The sequence below is a fragment of the Tremella mesenterica genome (genome assembly GCF_000271645.1).
Source record: "Tremella mesenterica DSM 1558 unplaced genomic scaffold TREMEscaffold_5, whole genome shotgun sequence".
In the NCBI taxonomy this organism is placed as follows: domain Eukaryota; kingdom Fungi; phylum Basidiomycota; class Tremellomycetes; order Tremellales; family Tremellaceae; genus Tremella; species Tremella mesenterica.
Window position 1 is genome coordinate 1,060,530 of NW_006711229.1, and position 22,750 is coordinate 1,083,279.

At 49.3% G+C, this 22,750-nt stretch overlaps 7 protein-coding genes across 7 annotated transcripts; 4 read left to right on the forward strand and 3 right to left on the reverse strand.

Annotated features, from left to right (window-relative positions):
- Positions 1–527: 527 nt before the first annotated feature.
- TREMEDRAFT_73895 (uncharacterized protein) lies at positions 528–6,053 on the forward strand (the record flags this gene model as incomplete). Its single annotated transcript, XM_007004784.1, has 6 exons — positions 528–881; positions 925–1,207; positions 1,249–3,293; positions 3,319–4,750; positions 4,817–5,416; positions 5,600–6,053. The coding sequence occupies 6 exons, from the start codon at positions 528–530 to the stop codon at positions 5,911–5,913; spliced, it is 5,028 nt and encodes a 1,675-aa protein (XP_007004846.1). The 3' UTR covers positions 5,914–6,053.
- A 321-nt stretch (positions 6,054–6,374) lies between these two features.
- Positions 6,375–7,202, forward strand: TREMEDRAFT_62406 (uncharacterized protein; the record flags this gene model as incomplete). Its single annotated transcript, XM_007004639.1, has 1 exon — positions 6,375–7,202. The coding sequence occupies one exon, from the start codon at positions 6,375–6,377 to the stop codon at positions 7,200–7,202; it is 828 nt and encodes a 275-aa protein (XP_007004701.1).
- Positions 7,203–7,495: 293 nt separating this feature from the next.
- TREMEDRAFT_30707 (uncharacterized protein) lies at positions 7,496–9,234 on the reverse strand (the record flags this gene model as incomplete). The annotated part of the gene is made up of 7 exons (XM_007004394.1): positions 7,496–7,604; positions 7,741–8,240; positions 8,430–8,529; positions 8,573–8,691; positions 8,737–8,761; positions 8,876–8,973; positions 9,130–9,234. Coding segments are annotated over 7 exons (1,056 nt in total), but the record flags the coding sequence as incomplete, so codon positions are not given.
- Positions 9,235–9,715: 481 nt separating this feature from the next.
- On the reverse strand, positions 9,716–10,844 carry TREMEDRAFT_44064 (uncharacterized protein; the record flags this gene model as incomplete). Its single annotated transcript, XM_007004470.1, has 4 exons — positions 10,515–10,844; positions 10,314–10,412; positions 10,136–10,232; positions 9,716–10,017 (listed from the first exon to the last, which is right to left on the reverse strand). Exons 1-4 carry the CDS (start codon positions 10,788–10,790, stop codon positions 9,716–9,718), a joined length of 774 nt encoding a protein of 257 aa, XP_007004532.1. The 5' UTR covers positions 10,791–10,844.
- Positions 10,845–12,578: 1,734 nt separating this feature from the next.
- Positions 12,579–13,376, forward strand: TREMEDRAFT_62408 (uncharacterized protein; the record flags this gene model as incomplete). Its single annotated transcript, XM_007004640.1, has 1 exon — positions 12,579–13,376. The coding sequence occupies one exon, from the start codon at positions 12,579–12,581 to the stop codon at positions 13,374–13,376; it is 798 nt and encodes a 265-aa protein (XP_007004702.1).
- Positions 13,377–14,890: 1,514 nt separating this feature from the next.
- Positions 14,891–16,375, forward strand: TREMEDRAFT_62409 (uncharacterized protein; the record flags this gene model as incomplete). Its single annotated transcript, XM_007004641.1, has 2 exons — positions 14,891–15,292; positions 15,971–16,375. The coding sequence occupies 2 exons, from the start codon at positions 14,891–14,893 to the stop codon at positions 16,373–16,375; spliced, it is 807 nt and encodes a 268-aa protein (XP_007004703.1).
- A 3,783-nt stretch (positions 16,376–20,158) lies between these two features.
- TREMEDRAFT_62411 (uncharacterized protein) lies at positions 20,159–22,492 on the reverse strand (the record flags this gene model as incomplete). Its single annotated transcript, XM_007004642.1, has 4 exons — positions 20,159–21,392; positions 21,510–21,828; positions 21,972–22,367; positions 22,420–22,492. The coding sequence occupies 4 exons, from the start codon at positions 22,490–22,492 to the stop codon at positions 20,159–20,161; spliced, it is 2,022 nt and encodes a 673-aa protein (XP_007004704.1).
- Between the last annotated feature and the right edge of the window lie 258 nt (positions 22,493–22,750).

Below are 22,750 nucleotides of genomic sequence, written 5' to 3' on the forward strand. Positions count from 1 at the left end.
TGAGAGCCATGCTTACACCACGTGTCTCTCCACTATCTGATCCCCTCATTCAGTCCACCTCTGAAACGTGTCACGTGTTTCAAGTCTGAGCGTCAACACGGCGTTGACACACAACCAACTGGGAACTTGGTTATGCTTCTTTCTATTCTTTGATCCCACTGCATATATATACCCACGCACCTCCCTCGTCACTCTGCATACAGGAGGTTGTCTGGGCTAGGACTACGAGAGGAAGGCTGTCAGAGAGATCATATGTCAAAGGATTTGACTGGGTGCTCAACAACGGTCAGCTTCCTCCTTTGCTTCTCAACATCCAAAGCTCGGACCACTCGGCGCTCGCGGTCTCTATCAACCCTCTTTCGTCTTCAGCGATACAAGTCAGATTACTTACTTCAGTGAACATTGTCACTTGGACACGTTGAGACCATCAAAAGTCAACAACTACATGCATCGGTAACACGTGAGTGAGCTGCTGGGTTCCATGTCAGGCCAGGCTGAACCCATCAGATTATTAATCACCCGCCACCATGAGCGTCCTCGGAGGTATGCCGCGGACACGGTCTCGTCCAAACCTCAAAGCTCCTCCTCCTGTACCTCCTCGCACGACCAACGGCGATATGACAGCCTTCGCCCTTCGGCAACACTTGCAAACTCTCCTAGAGCAGAAATCCTCCCAGCTCCAGGTTCTGGGTACAATGGGTCAGGAGGTTTTGAAACAGCAACAGGAGCTTGAGGAAAGAATCAAAGATTTTGATAAGACCGGAACGGATGACGACGAAGAGCTAGATGAGGAAGCAAAGATGAAATTACAACAACTGGACCAAGCCATGATCTCGTGGGAAAGTCAGAACGAAGGTATGATGAGAGGTTTGACGAGCAAGGTGAGTTCTCATGGGGATTGCTGGATGTGAGCTAACTCGACAGGGAGCTGATATGGCATTATCAGCTGTCTTGCCAGACTCACAAGGCGAGTCTGCAGCTCTGGGCAGTTCACTATCGAGAAGACAACGCAACGCCCAACATCGAGCACTCGATATGGAGTTTGCAACGGAAATCGGACAAAATCTACTGGTGGAAGTGCGTCGTCTGCAAGCTCTCCTCAGTGAGAGAGATCGTGCCATTGAGCGATTCGGAGAAGAGAAAGATTCATGGGAAGCCGAGCGAGAAGGACTACTCGCGGCAGTCCGGACCGCAGAGCTGAACGTCGGTGAGTACTGAATTTGTCGTCAGAATACAAACTGATTATAGATCGATACAAGGAAGACAACTGGAATCTTGAAGTCAACTTACAAGAACTTCGTGCCGCTCAGAATGAGATGAACGAGCAGCTCACAAAGACTGTCGCAGAACAAACTCGCTTGTCAAGATTCCTCACGACTGCAAGAGAGACCGCCGAGATGCATAAAACTGAGGCTGAGAAGAACGCCGCTCTTCTCACCGACTTCAAGATCAAGCATGAGACCGAGATGGCACAAGCAAGAAAGGCCACAGCGGGCTTACAACGGGACAAGAGCGATCTCCTTACAGAACTCAATGTCGAGCGACAGCGAAAAGTCAGCGATATCCGTGCTCGTCTTTCTCGTGGAGCCAGTCCGGGTCTGCTTGGACCCAACGGGTCCGAAATTGAGGAAGGGGAAGATGTTTTCGCCACAACTGAGCGAGAAAGTCCCACAAAGAAAGGACCAGGGTTCGGGTACGACGATCAAGCTCATTCTCCATCTCAGTTGTACCACAGCGATTTCGATACACCCGATCCGACTCCATCCAAATTAGGTGACAAAAATCGTCTTCCGCTAGGAGAGATGTACATCAATGAGATTGACGAGCTTCGTAGCAATCTGGAGAAAGCCCAGGCGGAGATCAATGGTCTCAGGAGTCAAGTTGCCAAAGTCAACGCAGTCGACGTGCGGTCCGGTAGTCCCGATGTAGACGAATTTGGTGTCCGAACGCCTGGACTGGGTGAGTGGGCAGACGAGATGGGAGGTTTGACGCCTTCCGCTCGTGGACTGGGCTCGACAAGAGGTCGACGTGGCCGAGGAAGAGGCTTCGCCGCCAGTATCGGACGGAAGTTGGGCTTTGGGCGGTCATCGGCTGCATTCGGTACTCCGGGGGATACAAGCTTGTCCTCAGCCAGCTCTGGTACGCCCGATTTACTTCGAAGTCGGGCGAAGGCATCAGATTCATCCATGTCTTTTGCTACACCTTCCCCTCCTGCTAGCCGAGGTACCTTCTTAGAGCGGGCCATAGCCTCTGACACCGCCGTGAACTCGACCAACATGTCGTCGTCGTCAGAGCCTCGCTCTTCAGTCTCGTCCAAGTTATCACTCGACTCGATGATTCCTGATCTCCATGCAGGACCAGCTTTGGCCGACGAGTTGGGAGCGGAACAACTCACTAGCGCTCTACAACCCGAAGGCCCAGCGTCAATCGATGATTGGTCTCCCGAGAAGTCCGCATCGCCTAGTCCCCTCGTTATCTCCCCTCCAGCGCCTCAAGCATCCATTGCTCAACAGGACGCTAGTACCCCCAGACGTCCCGAGACATTGCAGCAACCACCACATTCGCCCGGAGGTGGGGATGTTACTCCCACCCGTGCTTCAGTAGCACTCCCTCGATCCGCTGTCTTCCCTAGATCCACTTCTATCGCTGGTTCGTTCATGTCCACCACGACCGATGAATACGTCGACGCGCAGTCAAATGCGACGCTCACACCAGAACGATCTCCTTCTCCCTTGGCGACGGATACGGATGCGTATCATACCGGTAACGAATGGCACACTTCTCACGCTGAATCCAGTGCCAGTGAAGATAGCGACGACGATGATACCCGTCGTATGACGGCTATCGGGTTGACTGGTCTGGCTATTGGTAACAGCTCCAGATTCAATCGCTCCATTCACAGGCCCAGTAGGGATAAGATTGTTGAGCGTGTGGTTGAGAAGATCGTTGAGGTAGAGAGAATCGTGGAGGTGGAGAAGATCGTGGAGAAAGTAGTAGACAAGATAGTGGAAGTGGAAAAGATAGTGGAAGTTGAGAAAATCGTCGAGGTACCAGTGGATCGTATTGTGGAAAAGATCGTGGAAGTGGAAAAATTAGTCGAGATACCAGTGGATCGGATAGTGGAGAGAATAGTGGAAGTGGAAAAGATCGTGGAGAAACCAGTGGACCGAATAGTGGAGAAGATTGTGGAAGTCGACAGGCCAGTGGAGAAGATCGTTGAACGCATTGTTGAGGTGGAGAAAATCGTCGAAGTCCCCAAGATCGAAGAGAGGGTCGTTGAAGTTGAACGACGAGTCGAAGTCCCCAACTATCGTCGAGGTAGAGAAGATCGTTGAAAAGATCGTCGAGGTACAGAAAATTGTTGAAGTGGAGAAGATTGTAGAGGTCCAGGTTCCGGTCGATCGGGACGTGGAGAAGGTCGTGGAGAAACCAGTGACTGTGGAGAAGATTGTGGAGGTAGAAAAAATCGTGGAAGTGCCGCAAGAGCGGATTGTAGAGGTGGAGAGAATCGTGGAAGTTGAGAAAATCGTGGAAGTACCGGTGGAGAGAATCGTCGAGGTCGAAAAGATCGTCGAAGTACCAGTTGAGAAGATCGTTGAGCGCATCGTCGAGAAAGAAGTCTTCGTTGACAGAATTGTGGACCGACCTGTGGAAGTGGAGAAGATCGTCGAGAGAATAGTGGAAATACCTATACAGGTGGAACGCATCGTGGAGAAGATAGTAGAGAAAAGGATCGAGGTCCCTGTGGAAGTTGAACGTATTGTTGAGAAGATTGTCGAAATCCCTATCATCGTGGAAAAGATTGTGGAGGTGGAAAAGATCGTCGAGAAAATCGTCGAAGTACCCACTCCACCGACTTCCAACCTCTCAACTTCCACCCAAACCGACCCGTCAGCTTCAGCTTCAGTCCCAGCCTCACCTCGCATTCCGTCCGGAGGAATGTTCAGAATCACTCCCGGAGCAAACTACGATTTCCTCAAAGCTCCTCCTACTCCCAGCACTGTCCGTCGTAAATCTGATCAATCCTCTGTTCGCTCTTTCGATGGTATGCCTCAAAGCCGTGACGTCGTTTCCGCTACTGGTGTTGACGGACTACCTCCATCTCCGGACCCTGATAGGACCCGACCTCCCACCATGCATCTTCCTCCTCCACCATCTGGACCTCCACCAAAGGGCGCCAAGAAGATGTCCACTGGACCTCCTCCTCGACCTCAGTCACCCCCACCTGAGGACTTCGTGACAAGAGCCCAATCATCGACAATCAAACATCGACCTCGGCCTGTTCCATCATCTGCTGCCGCTGCTGTGCGTGCATCTTCAGCTATGGGCCCTCCCCCACCTCGACGTCCATCCGTGCATTCGGTCCGCACTCAGAATGCAGGATCGACCCCAGCAAAAGAAGGATCCATCCTCACTGCTCGACGTCACAGACAACCGAGTGGATACGTATCGGGAGGATCGAGCATTTCATCTTATCATCCCAACGCGTCCATGTCATCACTTGGTTCTGTCGCTCCTCAGAAGAACACGAGGGAGAACGCAGGAAGTACCGATCCAGTTACCATACACGCCATTACTCAGTCAATGATTGGGGAGTATTTGTACAAATACACCAGGAGGACTATCGGGAAAGGTCAAAGTGGGAATAGGCACAAGAGATTTTTCTGGGTTCATCCCTACACTAAAACATTATATTGGAGTTCGGAAGATCCAGGTAGCTCAAGAGCTACAGAGTCTAGTGCTAAGAGTGGTGAGTCGGTTCTTCTTCAATACAATATAGACCTTCTGTATGACCAGCCGTCGTGCTGACATTCAGTTTTCATCTCTAGCGTTCGAGTGATAGAAGACACCAACCCTCAACCAGCCGGATTACATCATCAAAGTATCATAGTCTCAACTCTTGGACGTGAAATACAATTCACTGCTCCCACAGCTGAACGACACGAATTGTGGATGTCAGCTCTTCAATTCCTCCTTCATCAACCTAACCAAACTTCCAATACTATAACATCTGCCAATGCCACTTTGGTCAAATCTCAATCACAACTTCAAGTTGGTATGCCTGATGAACAAGGTCGTTTGATACCTCCCGTACCGAAATCACCAGCCATGCCAAAATCACCTTTGAGTATGAGGAGTTTGAATTCTTTCGATAATTCTTTTAACACTACCCCTAGAGCTCGTCCTCATACCAGTATGAGTATCAGAGCTCCGAGTACGATAGGTAAAAGGACGGGAACGGCAGCTTTTGAATATATGAAAAGACATGAAGTCCCAGAACCTTTATATGGTGGACATAGATACAAAGGAACATATAAAGGAAATCCTATTGCAGATCCGGAAGATTATGATCTAGTGGGTGCTGATGAGGGTGATGATCCTGATGCTAGTTTTGAAGGTTTGGAGAATGTGCGAGGTGAGTTTGAAATGTTTCATACTTCTTCACTCCATTTCGACTTCACTTCAAATTGCCAATCCAACAAGTTGTAGCGTTCCGCTCTATCCCCCATTCACAATGGTTTATCGTTAAATCGCACTATGCTTCAAATGACTCATGTGTGATGCGGGACAATGTGAATGGAAATTTAGCTAATTTCAGCTTGCTGTGATGGTCGTCACGTTGTAGGTGACCACAAACACCACCACCATCATCATCATCGTCCACCTATCCCACCTGATCCTCGTACGCCAGTACGCACCACCACTCCAAGTTTGAAATCTTGGTCTATACGATCCCGAAGACAAAGTAACGCTTCTTCCAAAGTAGCAGGAAGTATGTTCGGTCGACCTACACCTACTCCCGGACCTGGAGATGGTGCTAGTATGAAATCGGCGTTTTCAGGAATGCGTAGTAAGAGCGCTTTGGGTCATAGGAGGGATAGAGAGAGGAGTGAGACGCCTACTCCTAGATAATGAGGTTGAATGGGGTTTCTCCTCTGGTAGGAGAGGAAGGGAAGGAAAGGGGAATGACGGGTGATGAGTGATGTGATCTATTTGGGTATGGGTAGTGTCTATAAAAGGTATCAATCGAGGATGCATGGCTTATCGTGATTACTTGTAACACTTTGCATATCGCATGTCGGGCATCCGCGTTCCATCGTAGTGTTCGTAGTGATCAGAGTGAGCGTCAATGCAAGGTCGCAGGACAAAACTTGTTGCAGCGTCCTGCGGCCAGGGCCTGCGGGGAGCTCTGGGAGTGCCACTCGCTAACAACTACAGACGAAAGTTAACTTCATCTCCACATTGACGTTCAACCTCTCACCTCGCCCGCCGTACGCCGTACGCCGTGTCTCAACTGAGCTACAACGTACACGTTCAATCAAGAAGCAGACAGCAAATCCTCGCAAGTCTACTCCACTGGTCAACTGAAAGAAATGGAAGATATATCAGATCTTGAACTAGTAGCCAAAGCGATGGCCCTTCCACCCATCCCATCCCCACTTCCTATCAACTCCTCTCAGAACCAGACATCACACCCTGCGACAATACGATCGACGAATCCACCAGAAATTCCCAAACCATCAGATATACAGAAAACAGTTTCTACACCACCCATCCCACCGAAATGTACCACACGAAGAGAGGTTTTGGGACAAGTCGAATCCCAAGAAGGAAATCCAACAAAAGTCGATATCTCCACTACTGCTGGTATCTCGTCTCCTGCTGCACGTGAAAGACAGAATGGGATGATCGTTCTTCAACAAGAAGTCGATGAAAGGAAGAATGGAGTTGAGAATGATAATGGTGTAGATTCAATTCATATAGATTCAAAAGATGAAAATGAGGAATTTCAGAAAAGACTATCGAATGAAGAGATTGATATTGATATTGATAAATTAACATTGGAGGACAGAAAAGTTTTGGAACCTCTTCTTTCCCCATTCAATTTGGACGATATAGGAAATATACGACAGTTGTTAGGTTTTGGGGAGGGACAATTGGAAGGAGATGATTTAAATAGGTCCTTACAAGAAACGGAGAGGGGAGATGAGAATGAAGATTTTGAAATATCAGGTTTAGATGCTGAGAACGGGTCTAATGGAGGGGAAGAAGATTTTCAACGTTTATTGATGTTGATGGAAGCCGCAGAGGTAGCAGCGGGAACTATAGAGAATAAACTTGATGGACTTTTGGAGGTTTTACGTGGAGAAGAGAGAGTGTTGGCGGAGAATATGACGGTACGTGAAGATGGAAGGTCTTGAGATGGCATACAATTGTTCTTCATCTGGGGTAGATTATCGTGGAAAAGATTGTCAAGGGGTCGAGTTGAAGCAACGGCAGTGACAACTGAGGTGTTGGTGTGAGAAGAAGACTTGTTCAATCTATCGCAAGAGGGCTAGAAAGAGTATGAGTATGAGTATTCAACCACTGAGGAAGACACGACGTTCGTGGGTGTTTTACTTCCATTTATCAAGAAGATCCCTGACGTGAAGGCTTCAACATGATCAGCACCTGGTATTCATTGTTTGTTGACACCGCAAGATGCATAGAATGATCATGTCCCCTCTAACAACGTCTCCACTGCCAAAGCGGTATTCCCATTGTTTTGCTGTATTGCCCGAACTACCGTTTCTCTTGCCATATTTGGGAACATCGCCGTTAATCTGTTCGTCAGTCCATTGACAATTACAAATCTCCCTCTAAACCCCCTCACGTAAGACCAAATTCAAAAATACCTTCTCCTCTTCGACGATAAAGCTTTGAGAGGGCCATGATGGGATACGAGACGTGGCCACTTACGCTGCGATTTCTTCCTCTGAAGGTAATCGTTGTTCAGGCCCAGTCATCTGAGTGACAAATTGTCCCATTGCCGCTCTCGCACTTCCCGGTACTATGACATTCTCTCTATTGCGTATATTCTGTGCATCACCAGGTGAAGGTGGTACAATCGGAACTTGACCCCCACCTCGGGCAGAAGGTCTTAGTCGACCAGCAAGTAGATTGCGTAAATTTCGAGTTGGTGGATTGACGGCAGTGGTTGTAGCTGTACCTTGAGTCTGACCGGGGAGAACGCGATTGCTTCGTCTTGGAGGAGCCGATTGGCCTATCAGAGGAGAAAAAAGGCGTGACAAAAGGATATGAAGTGAAAGTGGAAGACGATAAGCTTTGAGAGGACGAAGAAAACGTCTTCGATGTGAGGGAAGGGGTAATGATAGTAAGGTATCGAGACGATAAAGATGACCTGTGAGAAGACCTGATGAGGCGGCTAAGATGGAGGCGGGAGGGTTTGAGATAAACAACTGAGTATCAGCCACTTGGTCTCTATTTAAAACTCATAAAGTCGTTTCTACTTTCTTTGGCCGTCCGTCGCTGGGTCGTATTTTGTTTTCTCTGTGGTGTGAGAAAAAAGCGGAAAAGAAACAAGAAGGACAATTCTTATCAAAAGGGGAAAATTGGAGAGGGATAGTTTGACAAGGGATAACACATACTTGTGATGCAAGAATATATGTCATAGCATTACTTGACAAATTCAAGCCAAATACATGAAACTGATATAAAGTCGGAACAGTCCTGTAATTCTGCCATAGTCTGTCTGATGAGCTTATGACCGGTTCTAAATTAGGAAACTCACAAGGAAAAGATGAGACCGTACGGACCCGCAGGTACGGAGTTGAGTCCGAGTTTGTGGAAAACGAGTATCACGGCGAGGGAGAAGAGAACTGAGATGACCGTCGAAACGAGAACAAAGGACTGATTTTATCAGTTCACCTGAATTGGGGCTACCAGTCGACATACAGCAAATTTCCTAGGACCGAACGATCTAGAATTCAGCTGATGACCTTGTGATATTCCACGATAGATTCGAAAAAGAGCAATGTGACGTCACGATAAAGGTCCGGTGAAAATGGGAAGAAAGAAGGAAGGAAGGACATACCGTTCTATCCCTCGACTGACATTGTGAAGAAGTATTTCACCCAAGAGGAGCTCGGTAGAATTCGCAAATGCAAACGGGTGTAAGGGAATTCTCCATAACTGCACATGAGTGATGATCTCTGAAGGGGTTACGGGAGACGGGAGTGAATTGATGAAGAGGGAAAGAGGAGGGGAGAAGAGGGAAAGAGGAGGGGAGAAGAGGGAAAGAGGAGGGGAGCGAAGTAGGGAAAGGAGCAAAATGATATAACAACTTACTTGACGATATTGGGTGATATGGGGAACTAATTGCAAGTGTAAATAAGGCTTGATATCCAATAAAGAAGCGGTTATTGTTGTTATACCTAAGAACAGCATCATGCCTGATTATCAGCTGATGATTGTTGATAGAGCGTAGAGACGAAGCTGACCTTTTGTGATATCAGCATGCTGAAAGCCTGTTTGTCAGCCGAGTGAAGAGGTATATAGGAGGGTCAGATTTTCCAGCAACTCATGGGTGAGCAGTCCGCCACCGAGGAGAAAACACACCTGACATTGTTTAGGTGCTGGAATGATTATGACTGCTTCATCGGACGGAGATGATGTGGTATCCGCGGGAGACTGAATCCCGATATGAAGAAAGAGGTAGAGGATATGTAGAGAAGAGAATGGGATGTGAAGGAAGGGAGGAAGTTGAGTCGGAGTTGGATGTTTCAGAAATTCCTCAGACTCATGTAACATCTAACATCTAAGAATATCAGTCAGGAAACCAATTGAAGCCAAAGTCCATATGAAATCAGAAGCCTATGTTGCCTAAGATCATGCATTTTTCTCAACGGTTTGACACTATTTCACAATTTGTCAACTATCCACGTCCGACATATGGCATACCGGCAGCCAAAATCTCCAACCTCAATACATCCGCATCCCTTCCCAACCCGGTGAGATAAACGATGGTATCCGCCACATTCTTCACCGCCATGAGAGGTTCAGGTCTGATAGACCCGTCAGCCTGTTTCGATCCCTTACTCAAATGATTAGCCATTCCAGTCACGGCGTTCCCGATGTCCAGCTGGGTAGCGGAAATTTTATAAGGTCGGCCATCGAGCGAGATACATTTGGTCAGACCGAGGACACCGTGTTTAGAGATGGTGTAGGGGAATGAGTCTGGAAATCAGTGATGTTTTCTCACAAATGAGCAAGCTGAAGAATCTACGTCCACATGGCTTCCGCAGTAGGGACATGGTGGATGGATCGAGTGCAGGAAGGAGAAGGAGAAACTCACTGGGCCTAGGGGTCGAAGCGGAAATTGAACCATTATTAATGATTCTCCCTCCTTGAGGAGATTGATCCTTCATCAACAAGAAAGCTTGTTGTGTGCACTAGCTTATCAGATACTGTGCTCCACGGTAGAATCATGGGTATAGATCTTCAGAAGAGATGGGATGAAAGAAAGCACTCACGATGACACCTCCCATGATGTTGGTCTCCAGGGTGTCACGGAATTTGGTGAGATCAGCTTCGATGAACGGTACACCGGGAAGAAGGTCAACGCCTGCGTTCTATTCATCAGCTTCTCATCCTTTACTTCACCTCTGGTCCCGCATCACTAACCAAAAGAAAGTGAACAGACATGGTGTGACGGAGGAGATGAAGAAACTCACATTGAAGAGAACATCCAATCGTCCATACTTCTCCTTGATAGTCTTAAACCATCCCTTCACATCCTCTTCACTGGCTGTACTTCCCACACAAACCTCAATAGTGGTTCCTTCTTTACATTGCTCGGCAGTAGCTTTGAGTTCAGCCTCACGACGTCCAGCGAGACAGAGAACAAGTTTTTCAGGATGAGTAGGAGAAGGGAAAGCTTCGGAAAGAGCAACAGCGGAGGCACGGCCGATTCCAGCTGAAGCACCTGTGATGAGGACGACACGAGACATGTTGATGTTGTATAGTATAAAGATTATAGGAGCAAGAAAAACGACGTTGCTAAGTTAAAGAGGGGAAGGGGTCTTGTATGAGGAACGAGGAGAGTTTGCCGGCGATGTTCGGGCCGATGTGGTTTCGGATCCGGACTTGGCCGGAGATGCCGACCGGGCTTCTCGATCGCACTTTCCACTCGTTCTACGACTCTACTCGTAGTCTACCAGGAGGAGCGCTATCTACGAGTTGAATACTCGTACTTGCAACAGTAGTTCTCCTACTCAAGTCCGGGTGACAATATATGGGAATACTACTCGTTTGCGTCATGATCCTAATACAGCCTGAACTCGATGTTGACTTATGATTCGAGATTCGTTCCTCCCATCCGCATCTCCTTCTAATCCGCCATTCCATAGGTTCAAGCCCCCTACCGTTTTCGTTCCGCTCACCAACTTCCTATAGCGCGTCCAATCTCTTTTCTTCACACTCTGATCTGACCAACCTATCAACAATCTACATACATATCAGTATGTCCAAATCAACCCCTTCTTACTTCCGCTCCAAAGTGGTCGTCAGTCAAACACCAATCATGACCGACAAGCCAGGTGAAAGCAGATACTCTCTTACTCAAGCCTCTCGGTCAACCACTTACTGGCTGTCTAACACTCTCACGTCAGCATTAGATACAAGAGGACCTGTGTTTGGTCATCTTGCTGATCTTCCAAACTCCGGGACGGAAAGAATCCTGATATTCCCGCTTATTTCCTCCTCTCACATCCGCCACGGACAATGACACAAAAGCAAATTTCCCAAGGAATCTTGTGGGAGTTGAAAAATGACAGTATCACAGGAAAGCAAAAGGTGACATACATCGTCGATCTCACTTTGATAATCGAGACATCGAGTCTGAGTATGCCGTCCCCAAACAGCACTGTGTGGAATGTGCATATAGCGGGAGACTTTGATCTAGTAGGACTCTACCAAATGGCAGAGAAGTTACGAAGTATGCTTCCGTCGGCTATGGACAATGATGGAGTGGAATAGAAAATACCACATGGTCGCAGCAACGGCAATGGTCCAAGATTGTTCCAGTCAGCCGACAGAAGGTTATTGCACTGATTCAGCAGGGTTTGGAAGACATTCCTGCGGGTTCCGAGCTTGGGGTAGTAGAGACGTCAACTGTGTTCACGGCATCTTGATCGAAAACCGGGAGCCAAGTCTTTATGGGAGAGAAGGAGAGTCAACCGGGTAGAATAAAAATCCTCCAAACAAGCACCCATTCTGGTGACTCAGACAGCACTACACGTTATACTGTCCAGATGACCCGTTTGAGGAGTTTAAGGAAGGGGAGAACGGGAAAAAAACAAGCAGCGCTCTACTCCAAAGAGGCAGAGATGTCAGAGGTCAGAGTTTGAGGCTTGCGAGCGACGTATCATGGCAGTGGGAACGGCGTTTCCCGTAGACTTGAGAAATGAAGTTATCAAGGGGGACACCATGATCAACACATTATTATCAATGTCGCAAGATTGTTCGGGCGATGCGTCACATTTGTGCTAAGGGAGTGAACGTGGGGTCCAGACATTGTAGCTCAATCTACCTTAGGTCATCAACCTCTCAGCTCAAAAGAGAGGGATGAAAAGAGGAGCAGAGAAGGGGGGAGAGGGAAGGGTGAGAGGAAGGAAGGCGCATACATAGGGGATAGTTATCATCAACTCACATCTTCTCTCTTCTCTCCATCCCCTCTTTCCCTCCGAGTGTTCTACTTTCTCCACTGAATATCTGTATTACATTCACAAAGTCATGATATGAACCCTGAATCCTTTCACCAGGTGGATGATACTCCTGTAGATTGCAAGCATGGTATTTTGTACCCCTTCTTGGTGTCCAGAGGACTACAGGAGTTAGCAAATGCTCTTACTGCCCTTCCTGAAGATGGAGGGGGAATGTATACTGTGGCAGGGCTCCCTATGGGCTCTGAATATACTACAATCAGTAAGATACCCGAGGCATTACAGGAATCTGACCGCATTGAATTCGGGACCCCAGGACCGGACAACAGTGGTCGAGTTCGATCGCTATACTCCTTCGCATGTTCCGGCCATGTTTACAAGACTGTAGACGATGTTCCCGGATCTGATGGTTCCCAACACACAGCCGTGCACGTCTGGGCTGGAGTCTTACAATATATTCCGTCACTTGCACATGTGGGAGAAGGTGAACATCATTCTTGGGAGGCAACCATTGCCATCACAGAGGCGCCTCTGAGCAAGAACGTCATATGGAGTTTCTTTGCCAAAGATAGTTCAAGCGGGTTGAACTATGTGGCAACTCTCACAAAACGGGGGTCGGTCTACTGTCGACAAACGAACCTGCACACAAACACCTTATCAAGCTTGAAGAAAGGAGGAACTGCAATGCCTAATGCAGCTGGCCAAGTCAGCACATGTGTTGTTGTTCTGGCAGTTACTTCAAATACCCTGAGCTCAATGGGCATACAATTTAAGACGGGCAGTGGTTGTGAGCTTAGTGAGATCTTTACCAGAGTTGACAATGTTGTGACAGAGCCGGCTACCACATCCGTTGAGGCTCGAACCCCGATGTGAGGAGGTTCACACGGAGATGTAGTTAAGGAATTGATCAGTTCACAGGAATCACAGGAGTAGACAATATGCAGTAAAGATGACAATGATGATGATGATAAAAATTTGTCTGTCATTCTGGTAGTCAATATCACAAAGAGGATACTTTCTCCAGATAGAGACCTCACACCATGACACACAGGATGAGTCATCTCTGAGGAGCCTTGTGGGCATTGAGAGTGTCATATTAACACAGCACATGAAACACCTCGAGTGTCTCTCCATGACTAGTGGGGTTCAAAGCCAGTGGGATATAGGCGAGTTGATATCCTCACCTCCGTCAACTGTGAATTCACACGTACCCATGACATCACTAGTGGATCCTGAAGTGTGCGAGATACTCTCGCGCTAGAAGCTGAAACAACTTAAACGGATAGACAACTACCCCGAGGGCTATGCGCGCTCTTCCTATCGGAGAATGAATCTCCCTTTACTAGAGGATTTGCCTTCTAACCTGTTTCAAGATCCGAAATTTGAAGATCAGCGCCCGGATCCCCGTCGCTTCTGTCTGGCTATAAGGCCAATCGTCTAGTGAGATCCTGTCCTCATTCTTCCTCATAGTCAGTCCAAAAACCATTGATCTGCGAGGCAATTTCTAAACAAAGTTCTTTCTGACTCTACAAGCATGTCACAGGCTGAACAGGTCCGTGATCCCATTCTTGACTTGCTGAAAGAGACACATCCGTCACTGAGCGACCTTGCCTCAAAGCAAACAGCTCATTGTGCAGCAGTGTACACTTTGATTCCATCTGATAGGAGTACTGAGGGTGTCTCACAGACACTCAACAATTTGGCTGTCACGAACTACGTCGTGACACCTCGATTACTCCACCAACAATGACCCTCCTTTGGCCATCAAAACCCCATCACGCCTTAACCTCTTTACTCTACACGTAACTCAGGACTTCTGACACCAAGTACGGCGAAGTTAGACGGAGTTAGGCTAAGTAGGGACAATGGGAGCAGAAGTGCGGCGATGTTAGGCGGAGTTAGGCTAAGTAGGGACAATGGGAGCAGAAGTGCGGCGATGTTAGGCGGAGTTAGTCGAAGGAGGAAGAGGATGGCCGAGGGCTCGGGGAAGTTGGACGAAGTGCGTTGAAGTACGTCAAAGCGCGAGAGGGTTGGATGAACGTCTAGGAGGAGTAGATAATATTAGCTGAGAAGATCGCTGAAGTTCTTCAGCGATCCTTGATTGTTGTCAGTAGTGAAAGACCGATAGAGATAGCTATAAATCAAGATACATCGCCATCAGTAGAACAAAACCCTAGTTAGAGTAACTACGCCGAAGTACGCCGTAGTTACACCCCTTTCGACGTCTGCGCCCTCCTGGTTGGGTGAGACATCGACTCAGAGCGTGAAGTTAGCCGAGGTTCGTCGACCGTCGGTCTATTAAGAAATAGTTGTTCGAGGGCCGTGACAGTATCAAGGATCGCTCTTACCGACGACCCGTGCGAACCTCGGAGAAGTACAAAGATAATATGGAACCAGAAAGAAGAATTACACGAGGGATGAGTAGGGATGGAGACAGGATGGAGGAGAACGAGAGGAGAGCATTGGAGGAGCTTAGCAGAGCAATGGGGCAGGACCTTGGAGTGGAGGATAGTGTGGGGGGATCAATTCAAGGAGATGAGTTCGTTCCACCGGTGCCTTCTAACCCTCCTTCTCCTCCGTCTAATGCTCTCCCACCTGCGGGATCCCCACTTGGATCAGACCAAACCCCACGCCCAAGAGAAAACACTGGAAGTACGGCGAACTTGGGAGAAGAAGGAACACAAGGGGTGGTGTTGGCCTTGATGCAGATGGTGGCGAATATGAACAAAGACATGATGGAGGAGAGAAGGCGTAGGGAGGAATGGGAACAGAGAAGAGAAAGGGATACAGTGGGCGGGATTGCAGAAGGGATATCAGAAGGAGTGAGGTACGCCATGGGACGGCAAACTTCGGCGACCCCAAGCGTAGTGGGCGAACAACGGAAGGGGATAAAGCTACCTAACCCAGACCTCTGGAGAGGAGATCGGAACAAGTTAACCGCTTTTCTGTCTGAGTGCGACGTACATTTCGAATTGAACTCTCATCTTTTCCCCGACGACACTAAGAAAGTCTTTTTCATGATCTCTCATCTACGCGAAACACCTCTTCTTGCAGTGCAGCCCGATCTATCCAAAAGACCTCTTCCTGAGTACCTCACGACACACGATCAGTTCGTTAAGTACCTCAAGACTAACTTTGGTGATCCAGACGAAGAAGGAACTGCGGCCCGACAACTTAACGACCTCAAGCAAACCGGGTCTGCTTCGGACTACTTCTCCGCCTTCCAGCGACATGTTGCGATTCTTAAGTGGTCTGATGATGGAAACCTAGTTGACCGAGCCAAGAAAGGACTAAAATCGCACCTTCTAGATGAAATTGCAAGACACGGTAGATCGTTTGGGACTGTGAAAGAGCTATTGGAGTTTGTGATTCCCTTGGACAACCGCCTGTGGAGGAGACAAGTGGAGAAGGAGGCAGAGAGGAAAAGGGAAGGAGGGATAAGGACAACGACAGTGGTGGAAAGTCAGAGGACGGAGAAGAAAGAAGAGAAGAAATGGGAAAAGGGGCAACCTTCGGCGCAGGGTGGTGTCCAGGCGGCTATGATGTCGACGGTGGTAAAGAGTACACCGCCAAACATCGACGAAGTTCGCCGAAGATGGCCTAGGCCGAGCTCCGATCTGAGGGAGACAAGGAGGAAGGAGGGGAAGTGTACCGAGTGTGGTGAAGCAGGACATTGGCTGAAGGAATGCCCTGTAAGGGAGGCTAAGGTTAAGGTTGGACTGTTGCCTCCATGGGGGGGGAAGTTCGGAGAACGTGGTGGAGGATCGGGAGGGAACGCAGTACCTCTCGGACAGAGGAGGAACTTGAATGCGGTTGGAGGAGAAGTAGATTTGGAAGAGGACCAGGGAAAAGAAGAGGACCTGTCGCAGTAGGCGAGGCTCGGCGGGTCCGCCATATTCTCTCGGCCACCATTCCCAAACCCATAAAAGAAACACAGCTGATGGAGCCAGAGGATTGTGAATACAAAAATACACCACTCAGTACCCCTTGTTCATGCAATGTCGATAATCATCTCCTCATCCCTTCCGTTTCCAGAGATCAACCTAAATCGGACATTTTCATTAATGGAATAAAGCTAACTACGCTCTGGGACACTGGAGCTACTTGTTCATATATAAGCCCTAGGGCAGCAGCGAAGATAGGTGTAGAAAAGAGGCGATATCAGGTGAGCGTACCCGTTCACATGTTCGACGGCTCGGTGAGTGTCGCTGGACCCATCACCGAGTTTGTCGAAGTCGGATTTAGTTTGACGAAGGACGCCGAAGTGCGATCTGTTTGTCTCGATGTAACAACGCTCTGCGACGCAGATGTTGTGATAGGGTGGGATTGGATGAGGAAGGAAGGGGTTGTCCTTGATGGAAGAGACAACTCGGTGAAATTTCCCATCCCAACCCCACCAAGTGCGGCGAAGTTAGCGGCCATAGGGCTGCCGACTCCGACGGACGCGATAGACCTCCGCGGCGAAGATGAGCTTGAAGAGCTGAGCCCGGAGGAACAAGACGAGTTGTTCCAGGTAGTTCCTGAACAATACCACCAGTACATTGACGTTTTTAATCCGAAGAAGGGAGGAGAGACCCTTCCCCCTTCAAGGTCCTACGATTTGAAGTTTGAGCTTAAGGAGGGGGCGAACCTTAAGGTCGCCTCCCTCTATGCTCAAGGAGAAGATCAGAGACGCGCGCTGAGAGACATACTAGATCGCGAAATCGCCGCTGGCCGAATTCGGGGAAGTAACTCGCCATACGGCTCACCAATGTTCATGATACCGAAGAAAGCCGAAGGACAATGGCGAATGGTCATCGACTATCGAAAACTGAACGAAGCGACCATACCAGATGCCTACCCTCTCCCTCTAATAGGTCAAATTACTGAGGAACTTGGAAAAGCAAGGTATTTCAGCAAACTAGATCTAATTGGAGCATACCAGTTGTTGAGGGTGACAGAGGGACATGAACACCTGACGGCGTTCAGGACACAGTATGGTATGTTTGAATCTCTGGTTGTTCGTGATGGGCTGCGAAACGCCCCCGCGGTCTTCCAACACTTCCTAAATGAGGTGTTTAGAGAGCTACTAGGGAATGGAGTCGTGGTCTACATTGACGATATCCTCATTTATGGGAATACGTTGGAGGAATTACGAGGAACTACGGCGAAGGTCTTTGAGGTACTGCGGAAGGCGAGCCTGTACGTGAAAGCTAGTAAGTGCGAGTTCGAAAGAGATTCGGTGGTGTTTCTGGGTTTCGTGGTATCCTCTAAAGGTGTATCGGTGAACCCAGAATACATTGATGCCATCACTTCCTTCCCACGTCCTAAGAATCTACGAGAGTCAAGGGGATTCATTGGAGTTGTAAGCTATTACAGGCGCTTTGTCCCCAACTTCTCGAAGATTGCTAGACCTATCAATGACTTGACAAGGAAGGAGGTACCATTTGTATGGGGAGTCGAACAGGAGTCAGCCTTCAAAGAGTTGAAGGCTAGGATGTGTACTGCGCCGGTACTAGCCCATTTTGACCCTATATTGAAGACGATATTACAGACAGATGCGTCGTTCTTCGGCTGGGGGTTCATAATTTCGCAGATCAACACGGCTGGTCAAGAACACCCGGTAGCTATTGAGTCTGGTGCTTTCAACACAGCTCAGCTGAATTATACGGTAGGAGAAAAGGAGTTCCTCGCTGTAGTGGAGGGTTTCAGAAGAAGGAGACACTTATTATTGCAGGTAGAAACCACAGTACTTACCGACCATCTAAACCTTACCTACTGGATGGAGCCGAAACAACTCAGTCCTCGGCAAGGTAGGTGGGTAGAGGAGCTAGCTAACTTCAGGTTTAAAATGGTTTATCGGCCAGGAACCCAGGCAAGTCTTCCAGATGGATTATCTAGACGGGCGGACTATCATTCCGGGAAAGGAAGTACCATGGTACAAGAGAGCAACCTTATCCAAGGTCTGCCGAAGTTCGACGAAGTTGACGCCACCACGTCGGAGTTGCGTCACCTCCTTCGAGCATTGCAAGGGACAAGGGAGGTAAAGGAAAATGATCTTGTGGACCCTATGGATCTAGTACTTGGAGTTCAGGAGGACGAAGACATAGAAGGGGTCAGAGAAGAATTATTAGGAGTCGTTTGCGCTGAGTGTTCTCATCCTACGTGTAACGATAACGTGCAGGAACCAGGATCAATCACCGAACTACGCCGTAGTTCGCGGTCTCCTCTAATCCTTCGTGGGGGGTGGAACTCAAGAGGTTTCCTCACATTCGACGATCGCATTTATGTGCCGAACTACGCCGATGCTCGGCTGAAGATCATGAAGATGCGACATGACTCAGCCTTGGCCGGTCATCCAGGTTCGGCGAAGACCCTTGAACTAGTCCTGAGGGATTATGTCTGGGTTGGAGTAAGGAAGGATGTCGAAGATTATGTTGCTGGATGCGCGGTATGTCAGAGAGCGAAGACTAACAGGCAGAAACCTCATGGGGAGCTTAAACCACTGGAGGTAGCTACGAAACCTTGGTCTAGCATCTCGATGGATTTTATCGAGGAGCTGCCAAATTCCCATGGATATAATTCCATCCTGGTAGTGGTGGATCGGTTGACCAAATGGGCCATTTTTATCCCGACTACGACGAAGTTAACCGCAGCCGGCCTATCAGAGTTGATATTGGACTATGTGGTGGCCCAGCATGGGTTGCCAGAGAATATAGTATCGGACAGGGGATCGAAGTTTACCTCCAAGTTCTGGAAGAATTTGACCGATAGTCTCGGAATAAGACTACATCTCTCTACTGCATATCATCCACAGACTGACGGACAGACCGAAGGAACCAACCAGTCTTTGGAACTGTATCTTCGAATCTTCACCTCCTATCAGCAGAACGACTGGTCAAAGCTACTCGCTCGAGCTAGCTTTGCTTACAACAACACCCAGCACTCTGCGATAAACAAAACCCCATTCTATGCGAACTATGGATATCACCCTCGTTGGGCTGAAGAGATAAAGGCTAGCGAGGTCGAAGTGCCCGCTGCTACGGTGGTGGTAAAAGACTTGACTGAAATACACAAAGATTGTATCGAAGGAATTGAGAAAGCTAATGAGAAGTACGCCGAAGGATACAATAGGAAACACCGGACTACGCCGAACTTCGCGGAAGGAGACCTAGTAATGCTGTCGTTAGAGAACATCAAGACTAAAAGACCAATGAAGAAGTTAGATGTGAAGCAAAGTGGGCCGTACAAGGTAGTACGGCAGGTAGGTTCTCATGCTTGTAAATTGGAATTACCAGGAACGATGGCAGGTATCCATGATGTATTCCATGTTTCATTGCTTCGTCCCTATCATCCTCCAGTATTCCCTGGTCAGCAAGCTGAACCACCTGGCCCAGTAGAAGTAGATAACGTAGGAGAATCGTGGGAAGTAAAGGACATTGTGGACTCTAGAGTAAATAAGAGGTCAGGAAAGTTAGAGTACTTGGTGGAGTGGTTAGGTTACGAAGGAACAGACGATTCAGTATCATGGGAACCAGTGGAGAACGTCGATGGAGCTGATGACATATTGGCGAAGTTCCACGAACTTCACCCTACTAAGCCGAAGGAAGGGCGACTGCGAAGGGCTAGGAGATAGAACGTACTGCATACAACATAGGATTACAGCTACGTACCGCTCACTTGTCCTTACTCTTACCCTTACCTTTTCCTTTTCCTTTCTCCTTCGATCTACTCGGTCCCGCGGGATTGGTGTGGAGGCTACCGATGACCGAAGGTAGATCGAGAGTCTCAGACGGGAACGCAGTAGAGAGAGAAGCATTCCATGCCCGATTCATAGCCCCAAAGAAGTCACCGAAGTCCTGGACATCTCGAGCAGCTTGCATGCTCGGGGTCCTCCACAGAGAACGTATGGTCCGTAGACACTCGAAGGGAAGACTGAGGAGGTCGAGAGCAGTCTGGGCGGAAGCTGGGACACGAGAACTACTACGGCGACCTAACCAGTCAAGGGACGGTGGTGGCTCATACGCCATAGGAGTGACTAGGAAGGGGGTGTCGAACAGTCTTCGGCGAACATCGGCTATCTCAGTAAGGCTTCGGCGAGAGACGTCCGCTAACCTTGTCCTTGCTTCGTCGTCCAGAGCCCCAGTGTTGACTACATCTACTAACGCCGCAGTAAGATTGTTTAAAGCGTTAGCTTGACGAGAAGAGAAGTCAAGCAGGAGAGATGTATCATTTCGGGCGGCCTCAAGCTGAGTAGTGAGACCGAGGACGAGAGAACGATAAGTGGCGAATTCCTTTTCGTCCTCAGGAATACGGACGTCCAGGGAGATACGAGGGTGGACGAGGGACAACCGGGGAGCAGAGGGACCAGCACGCTGAGTATCTTCACTTTCCACATCACCATCATTGAAGGCAACCTCCTTCTCTTTAGATTTCCCTTTTGATTTCTTTAAAGAAGACTTCGGTGTCTTCTGGGAAGCAGAGGGAGGGGTGACGGGAGGGGCCGCCGAAGTGGCCGGAGGAACAGAAGGACGCCGACTTCGGGTGCTGTGAGCCGGAGGAGAAGCTACCACTGGAGAGGACGGACGTGGCGCCGAAGGACGAGAGGCCGAAGGAGCAGAGGCCGAAGGACGGCGAGAAGACGAAGGAGGAACAGCCGGGAGACGTGATGGGCCGGCCACAGGAGCGAAGGGCGACGGCGACGGAGGCGACGGGCGGAGGTCCGGGGTCCGGCGAAGTACGGCGAACCGACCGGAGAGACGAAGGAGGTACCCGCGAACGGGGGACAGACGCTGGAGTCTGAGGAGGGGGGAAGGGCGAAGAGTCGGAGGGACGGGGCGGGATGTCCCGGGCAGAGGAAACGGGACAGAAGGAGCAGGGGCCAGACGTGCATGAAGCACAACGGAGGGCCTTGTTGTGTGGCCTGACTGCCTTGAGGCAGGGCCAGTTTGGACGATTATACGTGATAATCTCACGTCTACTAATTAGCAGGAGTAACTTCGGCGTAGAACGAATAGGTGGACTCACCGGCAACGATCACACGCTTCGTCAACACCAACCGCGATCCAACGACCAGGCTCGGACTTCATCTTCTCCCACAAGTACTCTTCTTCCCGCAGTGATCTCTTCACCCGTTTGGGCGAAGGCTCCCCTCTGGGAGAAGGGGGGGGAGCAGCGACGGGGGCGGCGGCAGCAGGACCAGCAGCGGCGGCAGCGGCGATGGCGTTGGGGGGGGGGAGAACCCCGGAAGAAGAAGAGGAAGAAGAAGAAGAGGAAGAAGAAGAAGAAGAGAGGGAACGGCGTCGTTTCTGGCCCACAATTTGAGCAGGGGGAGGGGCAGGACCGGCTGCGAGTTAGCAATGTCTTGGAGAGCTAAAGAACAGATAAACAAGGCCAAGTTCGGCGAAGGTGTGAGGGGTTGGAGAGCTAAAGAACAGATAAACAAGGCCAAGTTCGGCGAAGGTGTGAGGGGTTGGACGAAGAACTCACGCTCAGGACTATCTACGTTGTTGTCCTCTACACTAATCACCTCCACATCATCATCCGGGTATTCTTCTAACTCGCTTTCACCCTCACTATCGATCCTACCCTCCCCATCATCATCATCCTCACTTTCTTCGGTGTCGGGTCGATCACCCGACTCCGAGCCCCCACTGAGCGAGTCCTGGTCGGAGGAGGACGGAGACTCACCAGGACGAAAGGCGGGTGTCCTACGGCGAGGAGTGGCGGCAGGAGGAGGCCCTCCAGGAGAACCCGTTACGGGGACGGGAGAACCAGCGGAGGGAGAGGCGGAGCGAGGGGGCGGGGCAGCGCCAGACGGCTCCCCCAGAGAGAGAGTGCCGAGGCCGAGGGAGGAGACTTGGCGAGATCTGTCGCCGAAAGAAACTGAACATCAGCCAAGTTCGGCGAGGTAGGGTGAGTATCGATGAAAACTCACGAGCAGATGACACCATACCACCAAAGTTCCTCATGGCGGCGAAAGGGCTGGGTGTAGGAGTAGAAGGGGCCATGACGTTAAGATATTTAAATGAGAATAAAACTCGAGGCGATGATTCAAGGTAACAAATCTGTTTTCTAGGTAAGAGAGATAGAAAGTTTTGAAAGCAGATGGGAAAAAGAGAGAAGCTCGACGAACTGCTCAGTATTTAGTATAATCAAACCTAACCCCTCGTCGTCAACATGCAGCAAACTTCGCGTTTCATCAACAAAAGGCATCGCAGGGACGATCAAAATTCCCACGCTATAGTGTCTCATCTCAATATAAGCGA